The sequence below is a fragment of the Lethenteron reissneri genome, unplaced genomic scaffold (assembly GCF_015708825.2).
Source record: "Lethenteron reissneri isolate LAM-NWPU_2019-01 unplaced genomic scaffold, ASM1570882v1 scaffold_1864, whole genome shotgun sequence".
In the NCBI taxonomy this organism is placed as follows: domain Eukaryota; kingdom Metazoa; phylum Chordata; class Hyperoartia; order Petromyzontiformes; family Petromyzontidae; genus Lethenteron; species Lethenteron reissneri.
Genome location: NW_026891624.1, coordinates 2,043,571 through 2,065,427, shown reverse-complemented (window position 1 = coordinate 2,065,427; position 21,857 = coordinate 2,043,571). Strand labels below are relative to the sequence as shown.

At 48.8% G+C, this 21,857-nt stretch overlaps 2 protein-coding genes across 4 annotated transcripts in view; one reads left to right on the top strand and one right to left on the bottom strand.

The window, feature by feature from the left end:
• Nucleotides 1-2,147, top strand: part of LOC133339416 (transmembrane protease serine 9-like) — a 50,567-nt gene extending 48,420 nt beyond the window's left edge. Inside the window, exon 9 of the mRNA XM_061547561.1 lies at nt 79-2,147. Coding sequence (XP_061403545.1) covers nt 79-228 — 150 coding nt within the window. The 3' untranslated portion in view covers nt 229-2,147. The remainder of the gene's footprint in view (nt 1-78) is intronic.
• A 4,845-nt stretch (nt 2,148-6,992) lies between these two features.
• Nucleotides 6,993-21,857, bottom strand: part of N6AMT1 (N-6 adenine-specific DNA methyltransferase 1) — a 164,342-nt gene continuing 149,477 nt past the window's right edge. For all 3 annotated transcript variants that reach the window (XM_061547562.1, XM_061547565.1, XM_061547564.1), the window contains exons 5-7: nt 20,386-20,469; nt 17,119-17,260; nt 6,993-8,077 (exon numbers count right to left, since the gene is read on the bottom strand). In XM_061547562.1, the coding sequence (XP_061403546.1) occupies nt 7,965-8,077; nt 17,119-17,260; nt 20,386-20,469 (339 nt within the window). In that variant the 3' untranslated portion in view covers nt 6,993-7,964. The remainder of the gene's footprint in view (nt 8,078-17,118; nt 17,261-20,385; nt 20,470-21,857) is intronic.

Genomic DNA, 21,857 nt, shown 5'->3' with positions numbered 1-21,857 from the left:
TTGGAGGTGCACCGGTGAAGGACAACAAACTAAATACAAATGCGTATATGCATCTTTTTTTGTTCATGATCGATGCAGGGTCACGATGGCACCCCCCTGATGTGCAAAGACGTGGACGGACGATGGTACCTGACGGGTCTCTCCAGCTGGGGCTCCTGTCCCACCCACCCCGACGTCTTCACTCGCGTCTGGAAGCTGCGTCGCTTCATCAGCGAGACCGCAATCTAGTCTCTCGCGAGAGCCCCGTGTGACCAAATCACCGCAGAAACAAAGAACACCGAAATTTCGATTTAAAGCTGCTTTCGTGACTGCAGGGATTCATCTTCTCGGTTCTTTCGGTAAAGTCACGTAGAATGGAAATAATAAAATAATAAAATAAAACGTTATATTATTATAAAACATAATATTATTATTTCCATTCTACGTGACTTTACCGAAAGAACCAAGAAAAAGAACACCTAGGCCAGACTCACCAAGTGAGCATTCTCTCACCAAGACCTCATCTGATCAATGTAGCACCACCATCCTAGACACAACAATAAGCCGGTCATTAATTTGAACAAACTGGATGCAACTGGGAAGAGCATCTCATGCAGAGTTGTTGAGTAAATCTCATGGGCAGAGCTGACATCTTTGAGAAAAGCACACGGTTCGCATAGAGACTCAACACTGCCCATAGACCCGATACCGCCCATAGACTGGACATTGTCCATAGACTAACAAGTAAACCCGTAAAAACAAAGTTTTTCACTATAAATCCTTTATATGCGTGGCATCGGGGCGGCTAGAGTCCTCTCGTCCTCTGGCCTGAGATGGCTGCCACTTATGGGTCAGATGATTGTCTGGCAGCATTAAACAATTGCTAATTAAATATGTAATTTTTTTCCCTAATCAGTGTAAAATTTTGGAAATTATTTTCACGAAAAACGACCGAAAGATTTGCACGGTCGTAAGCAAGCAAGCAAGCACGCAAGCACGCAAGCAAGCGAACTTAATATAAAGGATTTAACAAGAGCCAGTTTCTCAACGGGCTTTGCTCAGGAAACAAACTTCTGATCCTGATGAAAATTCACATCTCTCATGCTGACGGGATCACCCAATAGGGATCTTAACTTCACAAACCTTCTGATTGTGCAATTTGGTGTTCTTACTCAGAGATGGTTCACCAGGCAAAGTGAGGGTGAGAATGTTGGGGTGTGACTATCGCTAGCAAATGAAGTGTCACCAGGCAGGATCTGGTCATACACTACTGTGCTCTATTATTATTGTGTAATCGATTCACGCTTTGCAAATATACTGGTTGTGTATCATGATTGTTCATAATATAGTTTTTTTGGGTTAGACCGTGTAGCTAAATAAATGTCTTCTTGGTTCTTTCGGTAAAGTCACGTAGAAGGGAAGTAATAAAATAATAAAAAACATAATAAAATTTTTTATTATGTTTATATTTTATTATTTTTATTTTTATTATATTATTACTTCCCTTCTACGTGACTTTATTTTTATTATTTTATTACTTCCCTTCTACGTGACTTTACCGAAAGAACCAAGAAGATGAATCCTTGCAGTCACGAAAGCTTTAAATCGAAATTTAAATAGATGTCGTTAAACCCGCCACCACTTAGCCAATTAGTAAGGTTTGTCACGTAAGAACAACATGCCAATTCATTACTAGTGCAGCACAGTGTTGGAAAGCCACAACATTTACAATCTGAGTACAACGTTTTGCCAGTAATTACAACCAGCTTCATCAGGCAACAGCCACATTTTTGTGGAGTTCACCTGTTTCGTTCCTTAAATAGAGACGTGGTTTGGACGACAACACTTGTGCGCTCTTCATGATCAAACGTGGGGAGGGGTTAATGAATCAACGTACATTATGCATGTGCATTATGCAAGCACATTGTTCTTGTACTTCCTGTCGATTGTGTGTTCTAAATAGCCTACCAACGGTGATCCCTATTGAACTAGGGTGGCCTGTATAGGCATGCATTTAAACAATGTATTATTTTATGATTCGCTTCCAAGCAGTACTAAGTCAGTAATGGTGTTGTGTATCTTTGGGGGTTAATTCGAGTGTTGTATCTTCACTTTCTTGCGTTAACGTGGTGGTACTTAACGATAATAAAAGCTTTTATCGCCCCTTCCTCCTGAGTCTTGAGTAAATCCTTCACCTTTCCCCGTTTTTATTATTATATAGTGGGCATGGATGACATGTGCGGTAACCCTCCACCAAACTGGGGGAAGCAGCAACAGCAGCCAGTGACTTACCGCCATCGCATGTGTACCGAGTTCAACTGAGTCGCAGACGTATTCTTTGGAGGCAACACATTTATCGATACCAACACGAAGGGGTGACTGCCCCTTCACCACCAGATAACAACCAATGGTGGTGGACCACCAGGCTAACTACACTAATCACACTGGGAGTAGCTACAACAGACAGGACCCCAGCTTGGGTCCAGGTCCACGTTTTTGGTGACTCTTCTCGGACGTAGAACGTAGATCCTTCAGGATAACCACAGCAACTGGTCCCTCTGTGGTGTGGCTGGCTCCGCCCTTAGCCACGACCACCTTCGAGAACCCTCGAATAGGATCTCGGCCCTGACACGTGACCACCCCTAGCCCCCACCTGGGGGCCCTGTGTAGACTTTACCGGTCACGTGTCCTTCGGGGTCAACCAGAGTGCCATGGCACTTAGTAACCCCCTCTTTTAGCTCCGCCCCCCCCCCTCCCGATACGTTCCATTCATTGGCTACCACATTCTAAGCTCCTCCCCCCCTCTCCTCCCCCCCCCCCCTTAACTGGTATTTAAGAGCTTGCATCTTGAATCCCTGCCTCACTTGATGCAGCAAATCTGGCTGTGACGGTCCCACCTGATGACGGAGACTGAGTGGTGAGTGAGAGTGGTGAGTGTGTGCTGAGTGTGTGGTGAGTGTGAGTGCTGAGTGTCTGCTAAGTGTGTGGTGAATGTGAGTGGTGAGTGTGTGGTGAGTGTGTGTGGTGAATGTGTGTGCTGAGTGTGTGGTGAGTGTGAGCGGTGAGTGTGTGTAATAAAAAGTGTGCCGTACTTGGCACTTCCCCCCTCTCCAACCATTATATAAACGGAGTGGTAGCTCCTGCAATCTCTCATTTACTTGATACAGCTGTCGTGGCTGTGACGGTTCCACCTGAAGACGGAGACTTGTGTTGCCTCCGAAACGTCGTGATTTTATTGTTTTATTTTTATTAATTTTAATTTCATTTTTTTACCTACGTGACGACTTTACCGAACGAACTACGAGTATGAATCCTTGCAGTCACGAAAGCTTCAAATCTAGAATTAACCACATTTCCATGGCCGGCACTCTCGCACCCTATCCTGTAGGGGTCGGCACTGCACGCAGAGCGTGGTGCCCTCCAGCACTGCCAGTCAGTGCTCACCGAGCCCCTCTGGGGCCTGTACTGCACCCACATCCACGTGGTGCCTGCGATGTCAATACATCGCATGCCGTGCCTCTCTAGGGCTGGCATTACACAGTGACATCCGCGATGTTACTACACATGCAGCTGGCGACGTTGTGTGAATCTCCATGTATGACGTATGTGGCTGGAAGCCTGGACCACAGATCGGACTTGATTCACACAGAAGTGTGACTGATGCGATTCGTCATGCGGACGGTTCAGCTGATAGTTATGGTGCGTGTGTATACCTCTGTCGTGGGTAAGGATGGAAACCAAGTCTTCTCTGGAGACAACACGTTTATTTATAAAGCAACACAAGGTCCCTGACGCAAAGGGGTCTCGGCTCCTTCCACCCGATACCCTGGGGAGGTAGAGCCTCCGGCTAACGTGCCCTAATCACTGGGACCACTCTCTATTTATCAGCCCTCCGGCTAGCAGGACCTAGGGGAGGCGAGCCTGACCCGACCCAGCCAAAGTTCTTGGGTCCCGACCACTGGCCCACTCGGTCCATGGCCCTGACAAGGACTTCAGGTTCGGGGTTTCCCAGGGTCCTATTCAATGATAAGCACCCCTATGGCTGCAGGGTTTTGGTGGTACATGTTGTTTATGTCGTTTATTGTGAAAATTATGTCACAGTTCATATGACCACTGTTTCATTGCTTTTATGGCTTTATTTTGGTTATTTTCGAAAAGTTTTTTGGTTTGGCCATGTTTGTTTGTTGTAGTCCAGAGTTAGACTGATGGCCTTAATCTAAGTTGTCTTGTGATTGTTGTTGTTTGACTTGCATCCCACTTGGATTTTTGCACACAGTGTTGGTGTACGGTGCTTTTTCTGCAATATTTTGCTGTCTTTTCTTGGATTTTCTGTTTGCACATATTCACTTTAAGATGTTTTCTTGTTCATGTTTTTGTTTTTTGTTTGTTGCGGTTGCACCCTATTCAAGAGCCGAATGGCTCACAGAGCTACACCTAATAAACTAAACTTGAAACTGGCAGGTCTTCGGGTCGTCTGCTTGACGACGACTGCCGGTCCCGTTTAGGGGACCGGCTTTTATACCGTTTCTGTCTCACCCCACCCTTAGCCCCTCCTCCCTTCTGGAACCGTCTGGTACCGTCTGGAAGGGCCTGGGGAGTGACGTTATCCCCCAGCACCTTTCCAGGGGGTCTGGAGATTTGTACCTGTGGCAGAGGTCGCAAACGGGTTTCGATTCCTTACCCGTACCCGGCCGTACCCGTACCCTACCCGTACCCGGCCGGTATCGGGTACCTGCTTGCGACCTCTGGGATGAAGTCATGTTGCAGGCGCGGGTGGGTTGATTCTAGGAACTTGAATTGTGAGAAGAGACAAGACGTTGGGAATTGAGTGACAAACGGTGACTCACCAGTGACTCACGGCCTACCCGTACCCGGCCGCACCAGGGTCGCAAACGGCTACCCGTACCCGGCCAGGTATAGGTAGCCGGGTACCGGGTAGGGTACGGGTATCGGGTACCCGGTTGCGACCTCTGACCTGTGGTCCCGAGCTGCCTTAGGGTTACCGCAGTCCAACGGCCTGACTCCTCACCCTCATATTCTTAGGTTTTTTCGGTAAAGTCACGTAGGTAAAAAATTAATAAAAGCAAAATAAAATAAAAATCACGACGTTTCGGAGGCAACACAAGCTTCCGTCTTCAGGTGGAACCGTCACAGCACGATAGCTGTATCAAGTGAATTTCTCTCACTTGATACAGCTATCGTGCTCACTTGATACAGCTGTCGTGGCTGTGACGGTTCCACCTGAAGACGGAAGCTTGTGTTGCCTCCGAAACGTCGTGATTTTTTTTTACTTTTATTAATTGAAATTTTTTACCTACCTGGTGACTTTACCGAAAAAACCTAAGAATATAATCCTACTCTTAGTTCTCTCGGTAAAGTCACCATGTAGGTAAAACATGAAATTAAAATTAATAAAAATAAAAAACAATAAAATCACGACGTTTCGGAGGCAACACAAGCTTCCGTCTTCAGGTGAAACTGTCACAGCAAAATATCTGTATCAAGACTTCTTGTCTCGTTGTCTGTTAAAAGTTCTAACAGATAGGTGAAATTACTCCCCGTAGTTCTTTCGGTAAAGTCACGTAGGTACAAAAATGCATCTCTTGAGGAAGACCTATCTGTTAGAACTTTTAACAGACAACGAGACAAGAAGTCTTGATACAGATATTTTGCTGTGACAGTTCCACCTGAAGACGGAAGCTTGTGTTGCCTCCGAAACGTCGTGATTTTATTGTTTAATTTTTATTAATTTAAATTTTTTTACCAACGTGACTTCACCGAAAAAACCTAAGAATATGAATCCTTGCAACCACGAAAGCTTCAAATCTAGAATCCTCACCATCAGACTCCCCTCTGCCCCCTGTGGACTCGAGGATGTTATTACAGGCTGCTAATCGCGTACAGCTCTCAACGTTGCCGCTCCACCTCTATGGGTGGCAGCGTGGGGAGCGGTGGTGTAGCGGTTAGCGCCACTGCGACATGAGTTTGATTCTCACTCGTAGTCAACTTAGCCTCAAATCGGTACCTGGTGCACTGTGTAAACAATCGTTTTTGGAAACAAAGGTGACCAGTTGTGGTGCTGGTCACCCACCGCCTATTGCTCTGTGACAGTCGTCATAGATACTCGCTAACAGCACTTTCCCCAACATGTTATGAATGATAATTGGTGTTTTACCCTTCTATCTGGCAACAAAACTGACACCTTTTTTTACGAGGAGTCATGTTTGCATAGACCACAATACCTGCAGCCATAATGCAAACAAAACTCTGATAATATATGCACTGTCTGCATATATTATCAGTTTTATGTTTTTTGTAAAAAAAAAGGTGTCAGTTTTGTTGCCAGATAGAAGGGTAAAAAATCAATTATCATATTTTTTACAGGCAAATGAGGTTCCAATGATCTTATGAATGCTGATGATCTGGTAATTCCTGTTCGATCAGAATCTGGAGCGTGCTACTAAGAGATGGAGCCTTACCATCAGCCGCACAAAAACTAAACTGCTGCATTGGTATTTTGTGTCATTAAATACTCTACTGCCTCAACTCCCCATTGGTGATGGGGCATTTGTGGAGAGAGTACATAGGTTTCCATACCTGGGCAGTGTGCTTATGACCAGCTCCAATTTGACAGCACAGGTCTCACTGCGAATCAGTTTAGCGACATTTTATCATCGGCTGCGTAACGCTGTGTGGAAGCTACCTGGTCTATTGGCCACAATCATGCACTGTCTTCTCTACGCTTGTGAAACGTGGACCCCCCCTAATGGAACATCTGTGCTAGTTACAAATATTCAGGTTGGCCTGTCTATGATCCATCCTGGGTTTAACCAGCAGGCTGGATTGTGTGAGGACCTTACAAATCCTTAGAAAATCTAGACAGTCCCATCGGTGAGCTACTCCGGCAGGCAAGGCTGCATTGGCTCGAGCACGTAGCCTGCATGCCCAGACACCGCATGCCCAAACAGCTTTTGGTCAGCCGGATAGAGGGGGCTAAATTGGCACGACACAGGTTGGAGAGGAGATTTATTCTTGCGGTACAAGAGGATATGGAGTTGAGTGGACTTGCCGTTGACTGGTAGCAATGGTGTATCGGCCTCTGTGGAGGAGGCTCGTGAAGGACGCTACTGGGCAGTTGGAGGCAGTCACCCTCACAACTGCGGAGGGCAGAGGAGCGATGCTCACAACAACGAGCAAAGCGCCGGGTGGCTAAAACACAGAAAGTTGTCACAGTAGGGGGCACAGGTGGTGCATTTGCCAGTCATCTCAGTCAGTCAACCCACGGCACTTGGGTCTGTCCTGTGACCTGCCAGCAAGCCTTCGACACTTCAAGTGGCCTTACAGTGCACATAGCCTTGGCACAAGCGCCATGGTGTCATCACTGCCACTCAGTGGCAAATGGCGGTTGTTGTGTGCATCTCTATGAGTCCGTGTGTGTTTGTACGAAAGATCTGGGAAGATCAGTCCCATCGGTGAGCTCCTCCGGCGGGCAAGGCTGCGTTGGCTGGGTCATGTAGCCCGCATGCCCAGCCACCGCATGCCTAAACAGTTTTTGTTCGGCCGGATCGAGGGGGCTAAACGGGCGCGGCACGGGCTAGAGAAGAGATGGAGTGATGCGGTACAGGAGGACGTGGAGCTGAGTGGACTTGCCGATGACTGGTACCAGCGGTGTCAAGATCGGCCTCTGTGGAGGAGGCTCGTGAAGGACGCTACTGGGCAGTTGGAGGCAGTCGCCCTCCAACAACAACGGAGGGCGGAAGAGCGACACTCACAACAACGAGCGGAGCGCCGGGTGGCTAAAGCACAGCAAGTTGGCACAGTAGGGGGCACAGGTGGCGCATCAGCCAGTCATCTCAGTCAGTCGACCCGTGGCACCTGCTGGGTCTGCCCCGTGACCTCCTGCCAGCGGGCGTTCGACACTTCACGTGGCCTCAAGGTGCACATGGCCTGGCACAAGCGTCGTGGTTGTTGTTGTTGTTGTGTCTCTATGACGTCGAGCGCTCAATCCTCAGCACAGAGAGGATTTCTGTTCCGGCTCTCTGGGAGTTGACCGAGGATGAGGAGAAGCCACGATCACGAAACCACGCCATCACCTCTCCTGCAATCACACAGACACGTGGAAACATGAACACACAGACACACAGACACACAAACACACAGACACACAGTCACATGGAAACATGAACACACAGCCACACAGCCACACAGTCACACAGTCACATGGAAACATGAACACACAGCCACACAGACACACAGACACACAGACACACAGACACACAGACACACAGTCACACAGCCACATAGAAACATGAACACACAGCCACACAGACATACAGCCACATGGAAACATGAACACACATCCACACAGACACACAGCCACACAGACACATGGAAACATGAACACACAGCCACACAGACACACAGACACACAGACACACAGACACACAGTCACACAGCCACATGGAAACATGAACACACAGCCACACAGACATACAGCCACATGGAAACATGAACACACATCCACACAGACACACAGCCACACAGACACATGGAAACATGAACACACAGCCACACAGACACACAGACACACAGTCACACAGCCACATGGAAACATGAACACACAGCCACACAGACATACAGCCACATGGAAACATGAACACACATCCACACAGACACACAGCCACACAGACACATGGAAACATGAACACACAACCACACAGTCACACAGTCACACAGCCACATGGAAACATGAACACACAGCCACACAGACACACAGACACACAGACACACAGACACACAGACACACAGTCACACAGCCACATAGAAACATGAACACACAGCCACACAGACATACAGCCACATGGAAACATGAACACACATCCACACAGACACACAGCCACACAGACACATGGAAACATGAACACACAGCCACACAGACACACAGACACACAGACACACAGACACACAGTCACACAGCCACATGGAAACATGAACACACAGCCACACAGACATACAGCCACATGGAAACATGAACACACATCCACACAGACACACAGCCACACAGACACATGGAAACATGAACACACAGCCACACAGACACACAGACACACAGTCACACAGCCACATGGAAACATGAACACACAGCCACACAGACATACAGCCACATGGAAACATGAACACACATCCACACAGACACACAGCCACACAGACACATGGAAACATGAACACACAACCACACAGTCACACAGTCACACAGCCACATGGAAACATGAACACACAGCCACACAGACACACAGACACACAGACACACAGACACACAGACACACAGTCACACAGCCACATGGAAACATGAACACACAGACACACAGTCACACAGCCACATGGAAACATGAACACACAGACACACAGACACACAGTCACACAGCCACATGGAAACATGAACACACAGACACACAGCCACACAGTCACACAGTCACATGGAAACATGAACACACAGACACACAGACACACAGTCACAAAGCCACATGGAAACATGAACACACAGCCACACAGACACACAGACACACAGTCACACAGACATACAGCCACATGGAAACATGAACACACAGTCACACATGATAATTGGTTTTTTACCCTTTTATCTGGCAACAAAACTGACACCTGTCACACAGCCACTGACAGTCACACAGCCACATGGAAACATGAACACACAGCCACACAGTCACACAGTCACATGGAAACATGAACACACAACCACACAGTCACACAGTCACACAGCCACATGGAAACATGAACACACAGCCACACAGTCACACAGACACACAGACACACAGTCACAGAGACACACAGCCACACCACCACACAGCCACAACAGACACACAGCCACATGGAAACATGAACACACAGTCACACCACCACCACAGCCACACAGACACACAGTCACGTGGGCACACAGTAACACAACCACTAGGACACATTGACACATATCAACAACAACAACAACCACCATTCGCCACTAAGTGGCGGTGACGTCACCACGACGCTTGTGCCAGGCCAAGTGCACCTAGAGGCCACGTGAAGTGTCGAACGCCCGCTGGCAGGAGGTCACGGGGCAGACCCAGCAGGTGCCACGGGTCGACTGAGATGACTGAGATGACTGGCTGATGCACCACCTGTGCCCTCTACTGTGCCAACTTGCTGTGCTTTAGCCAATTAGACAGCAACATGGACACGGCCACACAGTGACATAGCCACAGCGATACACAGACACACGGACTCAGAGTCACATGAACACACAGTCACATAGCCATAGTCGCACAATCACACAATGTGGTGTGTGGTGCAACTCAAAGTAACCATGATACGTCTTTGTGGAGAATATAAATAACAATAATCCCGTCACAGTTCCTGTGATCACTGTTTCATTGCTTTCATGGCTTTATTTTGGTGATTTCGAAAAGTGTATTGGTTTGGCCATGTTTGTGTTGTTGTAGTACAGAGTTAGACTGATGGCCTTAATCTAAGTTGTTTTGTGGTTGTTGTTGTTGTTGTTTGACTTGCATCCCACTGGGATTTTTGCACACAGCGTTGGTGTACGGTGATTCTTTTGTGCAATATTTTGCTGTCTTTTCTTGGGTTTCTGTTTGCACTCAGTCACATATTCACTCAGTAATACAGTCACTCACTCACTCAGTCACTCACTCACTCAGTCACACAGTCACTCAGTCACACAGTCACTCAGTCACTCACTCAGTCACTCAGTAATATACTCAGTCACTCAGTCACATATTCACTCAGTAATACAGTCACTCACTCACTCAGTCACTCAGTCACACAGTCACTCACTCACTCAGTCACACAGTCACTCACTCAGTCACACAGTCACTCAGTCACTCACTCAGTCACTCAGTAATATACTCAGTCACTCAGTCACATATTCACTCAGTAATACAGTCACTCACTCACTCAGTCACTCAGTCACATATTCACTCAGTAATACAGTCACTCACTCAGTCACTCAGTCACACAGTCACTCACTCACTCAGTCACACAGTCACTCAGTCACATAGTCACTTTAAGATGTTTTTTGTTCATTTTTTTGTTTTTTGTTTGTTGCGGTTGCACCCGATTCAAGAGCCGAATGGCTCACAGGGCTATACCTAATAAAGAACTTGAACAAGACAGACAAGCAGACAATGTGTCAGCTTCACGTATCCCTCTCTCCACGTAGAAAATCAAAGCATTTACACATCCCATCAATCTCACGGCCTCTGTGAGTGCATAATTTCAGCAGCACCGCTTACACTGAGTGGTGTGTGGAATGATGCGGTGTGTGTGAGTGGTTTGTGTGGGTGGTGCAAGTGGTGAGTATGTGTGGTGTATATGTGTGTGGTGTAATACGGTGAGTGTGAGTGGTGTGTGTGTATGGTGAGTGTGAACGAACGGTGTGTGTGTGGTGAGTCTGAGTCAGTGAGTGTGTGGTGTGTGTGGTGTGTGTGGTGTGTGTGGTGAGCGGCGAGTGTGTGGTGAGCGGTGAATGTGTGGTGAGTGTGCGTGTAGTAATGCGGTGAGTGAGATCGGTGTGTGTGTTTGTGGTGAGCGGTAAGTGTGTGGTGAGCGGTGAATGTGTGGTGAGTGTGCGTGTAGTAATGCGGTGAGTGAGATCGGTGTGTGTGTGTGTGTTTGTGGTGAGCGGTAAGTGTGTGGTGAGCGGTGAATGTGTGGTGAGTGTGCGTGTAGTAATGCGGTGAGTGAGATCGGTGTGTGTGTGTGTGTGTTTGTGGTGAGCGGTAAGTGTGTGGTGAGCGGTGAATGTGTGGTGAGTGTGCGTGTAGTAATGCGGTGAGTGAGATCGGTGTGTGTGTGTGTGTTTGTGGCGAGCGGTAAGTGTGTGGTGAGCGGTGAATGTGTGGTGAGTGTGCGTGTAGTAATGCGGTGAGTGAGATCGGTGTGTGTGTGTGTGTTTGTGGTGAGCGGTAAGTGTGTGGTGAGCGGTGAATGTGTGGTGAGTGTGCGTGTAGTAATGCGGTGAGTGAGATCGGTGTGTGTGTGTGTGTTTGTGGTGAGCGGTGAGTGTGTGGTGAGCGGTGAGTGTGTGGTGAGTTAGTGAGTGTGAAGCGGTGTGTGAGTGTCATGTGGTGAATGTAAGTGGTGTGTGTGGTGTGTGGTGTGAGCAGTGTGTGTAGTGTGATGTGGTGAGTGTGTGTGGTGATCATATGGTGTGATGCTATGAGTGGTGCATGTGAGCGATGAGTGCGAGTGGTGTGTGTGTGGTGAGTCTAATGCGGTGAGTGTGTGATGTGTGTGTGTGTAGTAATGCGGTGAGTGAGAGCAGTGAGTAAGTGTGTGTGTGGTGAGCTTTGACTATGTGTTTGGTGAGTGATGAGTGTGAGTGGGGAGTTCGTGCTGAGTGTGTGGTGAGTGTGTGGTGAGTGTGTGGTGAGTGTGAGTGGTGAGTGTGTGGTGTGTGTGTGTGATGTGTGTGTGTGTAGTAATGTGGTGAGTCGGAGCAGTGAGTGAGAGCAGTGAGTAAGTGTGTGTGTGGTGAGCTTTGACTATGTGTTTGGTGAGTGATGAGTGTGAGTGGGGAGTTCGTGCTGAGTGTGTGGTGAGTGTGTGGTGAGTGTGAGTGGTGAGTGTGTGGTGTGTGTGTGTGTGTGATGTGTGTGTGTAGTAATGTGGTGAGTCAGAGCAGTGAGTAAGTGTGAGCAGTTTGTGTGTGGTGAGCTTTGACTATGTGTGTGGTGTGTGTGGTGTGTGTCGTGAGTGTGTGTGGTGAGTGTGAGTGGTGAGTGTGTGGTGAGTGTGTGTGGTGAGTGTGTGTGGTGAGTGTGAGTGGTGAGTGTGTGGTGGGTGTGTGTGGTGAGTGTGTGTGGTGAGTGTGTGTGGTGAGTGTGTGTGGTGAGTGTGTGTGGTGAGTGTGAGTGGTGAGTGTGTGTGGTGAGTGTGTGTGGTGAGTGTGTGTGGTGAGTGTGTGTGGTGAGTGTGAGTGGTGAGTGTGTGGTGAGTGTGTGTGGTGAGTGTGAGTGGTGAGTGTGTGGTGAGTGTGTGTGGTGAGTGTGTGTGGTGAGTGTGAGTGGTGAGTGTGTGGTGAGTGTGTGTGGTGAGTGTGTGGTGTTGTGGTGAGTGTGTGTGAGTGTGAGTGTGAGTGTGGTGTGGCGTGTGGTGAGCAGTGAGTGTGTGTGGTGAGTGTGTGTGGTGAGTGTGTGTGGTGCTTGTGAGCAGTGAGTGTGTGTGGTGAGTGTGTGTGGTGAGTGTGTGTGGTGAGTGTGTGTGGTGAGTGTGTGTGGTGAGTGTGTGTGGTGAGTGTGAGTGTGAGTGTGTGTGAGTGTGAGTGGTGAGTGTGTGGTGCGTGTGGTGAGCAGTGAGTGTGTGTGGTGAGTGTGAGTGGTGAGTGTGTGGTGAGTGTGTGGTGAGTGTGTGGTGAGTGTGTGTGGTGAGTGTGAGTGGTGAGTGTGTGGTGAGTATGTGGTGCGTGTGGTGAGCAGTGAGTGTGTGTGGTGAGTGTGAGTGGTGAGTGTGTGGTGAGTGTGAGTGGTGAGTGTGTGGTAAGCAGTGAGTGTGAGTGGTGAGTGTGTGGTGAGTGTGAGTGTGAGTGGTGAGAGTGTGGTAAGCAGTGAGTGTGAGTGGTGAGTGTGTGGTGAGTGTGAGTGTGAGGGTGAGTGTGTGGTAAGCAGTGAGTGTGAGTGGTGAGTGTGTGGTGAGTGTGAGTGTGAGTGGTGAGTGTGTGGTGAGTGTGAGTGTGTGGTGAGCAATGAGTGTGAGTGAGTGGTGAGTGAGTGGTGAGTGAGTGGTGAGCAGTGAGTGGTGAGTGAGTGGTGAGCAGTGAGTGGTGAGTGAGTGGTGAGTGAGTGGTGAGTGTAGTGTGTGTGTGAGCAGTGTGAGTGGCGAGTTAGTGTGTGAGCAGTGAATGGTGAGTGAGTGTGTAGTGTGTGTGGTGTGACGTGGTGATTGAGTGGTGAGCAGTGAGTGATGAGTGAGTGGTGAGTGAGTGGTGAGTGAGTGGTGTGTGTGTGTGGTGTGTGGTGTGTGAGTGGTGAGTGTGAGTGAGTGGTGAGTGAGTGGTGAGTGAGTGTGATGAGTGGTGAGTGAGTGAGTGGGTGAGTGAGTGTGAGTGAGGGTGAGTGATGTGAGTGGTGAGTGAGTGGTGAGTGAGTGGTGAGTGAGTGAGTGGGTGAGTGGTGAGTGAGTGAGTGGTGAGTGGTGAGTGATGGTGAGTGAGTGAGTGGTGAGTGAGTGGTGAGTGTGTGGTGAGTGAGTGGTGAGTGAGTGGTGAGTGGTGAGTGAGTGAGTGGTGTGAGTGGTGAGTGAGTGGTGATGGTGATGAGTAAGTGGTGAGTGAGTGGTGAGTGGTGGTGAGTGAGTGGTGAGTGGTGAGTGAGGAGTGAGTGGTGAGTGAGTGTGAGTGAGTGGTGAGTGTGTGGTGAGTGAGTGGTGAGTGTAGGTGAGTGGTGAGTGAGTGGTGAGTGAGTGAGTGAGTGGTGAGTGAGTGGTGGTGAGTGAGTGGTGAGTGAGTGGTGAGTGAGTGGTGAATGAGTGAGTGGTGAGTGAGTGGTGAGTGAGTGAGTGGTGAGTGAGTGAGTGGTGAGTGAGTGGTGGTGGTGGTGGTGAGTAGTGAGTGGGAGTGAGTGGTGAGTGAGTGAGTGTGTGGTGAGTGAGTGGTGAGTGGTGAGTGAGTGGTGAGTGAGTGAGTGGTGAGTGAGTGGTGAGTGAGTGGTGAGTGAGTGAGTGGTGAGTGAGTGGTGAGTGAGTGAGTGGTGAGTGTGAGTGAGTGAGTGGTGAGTGAGTGGTGAGTGAGTGAGTGAGTGGTGAGTGAGTGGTGAGTGAGTGGTGAGTGAGTGGTAGTGGTGAATGAGTGAGTGGTGAGTGAGTGGTGAGTGAGTGGTGAGTGAGTGAGTGATGGTGAGTGAGTGAGTGAGTGGTGAGTGAGTGGTGAGTGAGTGAGTGGTGAGTGAGTGGTGAGTGTGTGGTGAGTGAGTGGTGAGTGAGTGGTGAGTGAGTGGTGAGTGAGTGGTGAGTGTGTGAGTGAGTGGTGAGTGAGTGGTGAGTGAGTGAGTAGAGTGAGTGGTGAGTGAGTGAGTGGTGAGTGAGTGGTGAGTGAGTGGTGAGTGTGTGGTGAGTGAGTGGTGAGTGAGTGAGTGGTGTGTGTGTGTGGTGTGTGTAGTGTGTGTAGTGTGAGTGGTGAGTGAGTGAGTGGTGAGTGAGTGAGTGGTGAGTGAGTGGTGAGTGAGTGGTGAGTGATTGGTGAGTGAGTGGTGAGTGAGTGGTGAGTGAGTGAGTGAGTGGTGAGTGAGTGGTGAGTAAGTGAGTGGTGAGTGAGTGGTGAGTGAGTGGTGAGTGAGTGTGTGTAGTGTGAGTGGTGAGTGTGTGGTGAGTGAGTGGTGAGTGGTGAGTGAGTGGTGAGTGAGTGGTGAGTGTGTGGTGAGTGAGTGTGAGTGAGTGAGTGGTGAGTGAGTGGTGAGTGAGTGAGTGGTGAGTGAGTGGTGAGTGAGTGGTGAGTGAGTGAGTGGTGAGTGAGTGGTGAGTGTGTTGTGGAGTGAGTGGTGAGGAGTGAGTGGTGAGTGAGGTGAGTGGTGAGTGAGTGAGTGGTGAGTGAGTGGTGAGGTGAGTGTGAGTAGTGAGTGGTGTTGAGTGGTGAGAGAGGTGAGTGAGTGGTGAGTGAGTGGTGAGTGAGTGGTGAGTGAGTGGTGAGTGTGTGGTGAGTGAGTGGTGAGTGAGTGGTGAGTGGTGAGTGAGTGGTGAGTGAGTGAGTGGTGAGTGAGTGAGTGGTGAGTGAGTGGTGAGTGAGTGGTGAGTGGGTGGTGAGTGAGTGGTGAGTGAGTGGTGAGTGTGAGTGGTGAGTGAGTGGTGAGTGAGTGGTGAGTGAGTGAGTGGTGAGTGAGTGGTGAGTGAGTGTGTAAGCAGTGTGAGTGGTGAGTGAGTGGTGAGTGAGTGGTGAGTGAGTGAGTGGGTGAGTGGTGAGAGAGTGAGTGAGTGGTGATGAGTGAGTGGTGAGTGTGTGGGGAGTGAGTGGTGAGTGAGTGGTGAGTGGTGAGTGAGTGAGTGGTGAGTGAGTGGTGAGTGAGTGAGTGTGAGGCGTGGTGAGTGAGTGAGTGAGTGAGTGAGTGAGTGAGTGAGTGTGAGTGGGGGTGAGTGAGTGTGAGTGTGTGGTGAGTGAGTGGTGAGTGAGTGAGTGGTGAGTGAGTGGTGAGTGGTGGGTGAGTGAGTGGTGAGTGAGTGGTGAGTGAGTGGTGAGTGTGAGTGGTGAGTGAGTGAGTGTGAGTGAGTGGTGAGTGTGTGGTGAGTGAGTGGTGAGTGAGTGGTGAGTGAGTGGTGAGTGGTGAGTGAGTGGTGGGTGAGTGAGTGGTGAGTGAGTGATTGGTGAGTGAGTGGTGAGTGAGTGAGTGAGTGGTGAGTGAGTGAGTGGTGAGTGGTGTGGTGAGTGGAGTGGTGAGTGAGTGGTGAGTGAGTGGTGAGTGTGAGTGGTGAGTGAGTGGTGAGTGAGTGAGTGGTGAGTGAGTGGTGAGTGAGTGGTGAGTGTGTGGTGGAGTGAGTGGTGAGTGAGTGGTGAGTGAGTGGTGAGTGTGAGTGGTGAGTGAGTGGTGAGCGGTGTGAGTGAGTGAGTGGTGAGTGAGTGGTGAGTGAGTGGTGAGTGAGTGAGTGGTGAGTGTGTGTAGTGTGAGTGGTGAGTGAGTGAGTGAGTGGTGAGTGAGTGGTGAGTGAGTGAGTGGTGTGTAGAGTGAGTGAGTGGTGAGTGAGTGGTGAGTGAGTGGTGAGTGAGTGAGTGGTGTGTAAGTGGTGAGTGAGTGTTGAGTGGTGAGTGAGTGTTGAGTGAGTGGTGAGTGAGTGAGTGAGTGAGTGAGTGAGTGGTGAGTGAGTGAGTGGTGAGTGAGTGGTGAGTGGTGAGTGAGTGGTGAGTGAGTGGTGAGTGTGAGTGGTGAGTGAGTGGTGAGTGAGTGAGTGGTGAGTGAGTGGTGAGTGTGAGTGGTGAGTGGTGAGTGGTGAGTGAGTGAGTGGTGAGCAGTGAGTGGTGAGTGAGTGGTGAGCGGTGTGTGTGTGTAGTGTGAGTGGTGAGTGAGTGGTGAGTGAGTGGTGAGTGAGTGAGTGAGTGGTGAGTGTGAGTGGTGAGTGAGTGGTGAGTGAGTGGTGTGCCCCACTCACCGGGCGCGTTGAGCTGCTCGCACACGAGGTAGAACGCCCCCGAGGGCGACAGCAGCGACGCCACCAGCGGGAGGAGTCGGTCCACGACCTCGCGACCCCTCGCACCGCCCGCCCATGAGCTCGAGACGTCACCCAGCCCCACCTGCACAGAGTACACAGAGTACACACACAGAGTACACACACAGTACACACACAGAGTATACACACAGTACACACACAGAGTATACACACAGAGTACACACAGAGTACACACACAGAGTACACACACAGAGTATACACACAGAGTACACACAGAGTACACACAGAGTACACACAGAGTACACACACAGAGTATACACACAGAGTACACACAGAGTACACGCAGAGTACACACACAGAGTACACACACAGAGTACACACACAGTACACACACAGAGTATACACACAGAGTACACACAGAGTACACACAGAGTACACACACAGTACACACAGAGTACACACAGAGTACACACACAGAGTACACACAGAGTACACACAGAGTACACACGCAGAGTACACACACAGAGTACACACACAGAGTACACACACAGAGTACACACACACAGTACACACACAGAGTACACACACACAGTACACACACAGAGTACACACAGTACACACACAGAGTACACACACAGTACACACACAGAGTACACACAGAGTACACACAGTACACACACAGAGTACACACAGTACACACACAGAGTACACACAGAGTACACACACAGAGTACACACAGAGTACACACGCAGAGTACACACAGAGTACACACACAGAGTACACACAGAGTACACACACAGAGTACACACAGTACACACACAGAGTACACACACAAAGTACACACACAGAGTACACACACAGAGTACACACAGAGTACACACACAGTGTATACACAGTACACACACAGAGTACACACAGAGTACACACACAGTGTATACACAGTACACACACAGTGTATACACAGAGTACACACAGAGTACACACACAGAGTACACGCAGAGTACACACAGAGTACACACACAGAGTACACGCAGAGTACACACACAGAGTACACACAGTACACACACAGAGTACACACACAGTACACACTCAGAGTACACACACAGAGTACACACACAGAGTACACACACAGTACACAGAGTACACACACAGAGTACACACACAGAGTAGACACACCGAGTACACGCAGAGTACACACACAGAGTACACACAGTACACACAGTACACACACAGAGTACACGCAGAGTACACACACAGAGTACACACAGTACACACACACAGTACACACACAGTACACACACAGTACACACACAGAGTACACGCAGAGTACACACACAGAGTACACACACAGTACACACAGAGTACACACACAGCACACACGCAGAGTACACACACAGAGTACACACAGAGTACACACAGAGTATACACACAGAGTACACACACAGAGTACACACACAGAGTACACACAGAGTACACACAGAGTATACACACAGAGTACACACACAGAGTACACACACAGAGTACACACAGAGTACACACAGAGTACACACGCAGAGTACACACGCAGAGTACACACACAGAGTACACACACAGAGTACACGCAGTACACACACACAGTACACACACAGTACACACAGAGTACACACACAGAGTACACGCAGAGTACACACACAGAGTACACACAGTACACACAGAGTACACACGCAGAGTACACACACAGAGTACACGCACAGAGTACACACACACAGAGTATACACAGTACACACACACAGTACACACACAGTATACACACAGAGTACACACAGTACACACACAGTACACACGCAGAGTACACACACAGAGTACACACACAGAGTACACACGCAGAGTACACACAGTACACGCAGAGTACACACACAGAGTACACGCACAGAGTATACACACAGAGTACACACAGTACACACAGAGTACACACACAGTACACACGCAGAGTACACACACAGAGTACACACACAGTACACACGCAGAGTACACACACAGTACAACACACAGTACACACACAGAGTACACACAGAGTACACACGCAGAGTACACACACAGAGTACACGCAGAGTACACACACAGAGTACACACAGTACACACACACAGTACACACACAGAGTACACGCAGAGTACACACACAGAGTACACACACAGTACACACAGAGTACACACACAGTACACACGCAGAGTACACACACAGAGTACACGCAGAGTACACACACACAGTACACACGCAGAGTACACACAGTACACGCAGAGTACACACAGAGTACACACACAGAGTACACACACAGAGTACACGCACAGAGTACACACGCAGAGTACACACACAGAGTACACACACAGAGTACACACACAGAGTACACGCAGTACACACACAGAATATACACAGAGTACACACGCAGAGTACACACAGAGTACACACACAGAGTACACACAGAGTACACACACAAAGTACACACACACAGTTCACACAGAGTACACACAGAGTACACACGCACAGAGTACACAGAGTACACACACAGAGTACACACAGAGTACACGCACAGAGTACACACAGTACACACAGAGTACACACAGAGTACACACGCAGAGTACACACACAGAGTACACACAGTACACACACAGAGTACACACGCAGAGTACACACACAGAGTACACACAGAGTACACACACAGTACACACACAGAGTACACACGCAGAGTACACACAGTACACACGCAGAGTACACACACAGAGTATACACAGAGTACACGCAGTGTACACACACAGAGTACACACACAGTACACACACAGAGTACACACACAGAGTACACACAGTACACACAGAGTACACACAGAGTACACGCAGTGTACACACACAGAGTACACACACAGCGTACAGAGTACTTGCTGATGACCGGTGCAGACCTGCTCTCCACCTGAGGACGGCTGCTTGCATTGTGGCCGAAACGTCGTGAGAATTAATTTATTATGTTTTATTTTATTATTTTATTACTTCCCTTCTACGTGATGACTTTACCGAAAAGAACCAAGAAGATGAATCCCTGCAGTCGCGAAAGCTTTAAATCGAAAGTTCACAGCTCATCAGATTCCTCCGGTATAAACAAATAACCTGATTCCCACTGCTTGCACCGGTCATCAGAGCAAGCCCAATCGGTTCCGGTATAGTTGCGGTAATTATTAACGAGGCATGACAGGCTGATATGGGGGGGGGGGGGTGGACACCTCGCTTGATTCCGTGACGACGTAGGGAGGGTTGAAGAGCAGGAGGTCGACGCAGCCGGAGAGACGTGGCAGGAGCGCTTGAACCTGCGGTACGGGGTCACCACGACAAACACTGTGACCAACACAAAATCACGTGGCCCCTCTAGCCCCCAAGGCCTATCTAGGCCCGTGTCGTCATCTTACTTGCAGTAGTAGCAGCATCACGTTGCAGTCCACTCATTGACAGGCTAATTGTTTCTCTGCTCCCCTCCCTCTCTCCACCCCCGCCCCCCCCCCTCTCTATATTTAAGGGACCGTCACAGAAACGACCTCTCTCTTTGTGTGTGTCCTTGTGATGTCTGTCTGCTTGTATGTCTGTCTATAGTCTAGCTCGTGCCGCGCCCGTTTAGCCACCTCTATTCTTTGGTTCTTTCGGTAAAGTCACGTCTAAAGATAAAATAATAAACTAAATAGTGGCATATTACGACGTTTCGATTGCAACACAAGCAATCATCATCGGGCATAAAAGAAATAGCAACAACAATCTAACTAGAAAACTATAGACAGACATACAAGCAGACAGACATCACAAGGACACACACAGAGAGAGAGAACACGTATCGGCACAAAGAGAGAGGTCGTTTCTGTGACGGGGCCTTAAATACAGAAACGACCTCTCTCTTTGTGCCAATACGTGTCTCTCTCTGTGTGTCCTTGTGATGTCTGTCTGCTTGTATGTCTGTCTATAGTTTTCTAGTTAGATTTTTGTTGCTATTTCTTTTACGCCCGATGATGATTGCTTGTGTTGCAATCGAAACGTCGTAGTATGCTATTATTTAACTTATTATTTTATCTTTAGACGTGACTTTACCGAAAGAACCAAAGAATAATATCGAGCGCTTTGTTCTGGTCTCTCTGACCCATAAGGAGGAGCGGCAACTGCACGCCACACTCAGAGGATGAGTGTAAGAATCACACAATACATTCCCTATTCTTCTTGGTTCTTTCGGTAAAGTCACGTAGAAGAGAAATAATAAAAGAATAAAAATTAAACATTATAAAATAATTATCACAACGCAAGCAGCCGTCCCTCAGGTGAAGAACAGGTCTGTCGGAAAGACAGCGTCTGAATGAACACCACCAGGCTTGGCAGAGTATATTTAATGGATTTTGGCTCAGCAATCATTGGAAGAAATAAATTAAATTTCAATTTAAAGCTTTCGTGACTGCAGGGATTCATCTTCTTGGTTCTTTCGGTAAAGTCATCACGTAGAAGGGAAGTAATAAAATAATAAAAATAAAACATAATAAAATAATTCTCACGACGTTTCGGCCACAACGCAAGCAGCCATCCTCAGGTGAAGAACAGGTCTGTCGGAAAGACAGCGTCATTCAGACGCTGTCTTTCCGACAGACGTGAATTGTATTTTATTATGTTTTATTTTTACTATTCGATTATTTCCCTTCTACGTGATGACTTTACCGAAAGAACC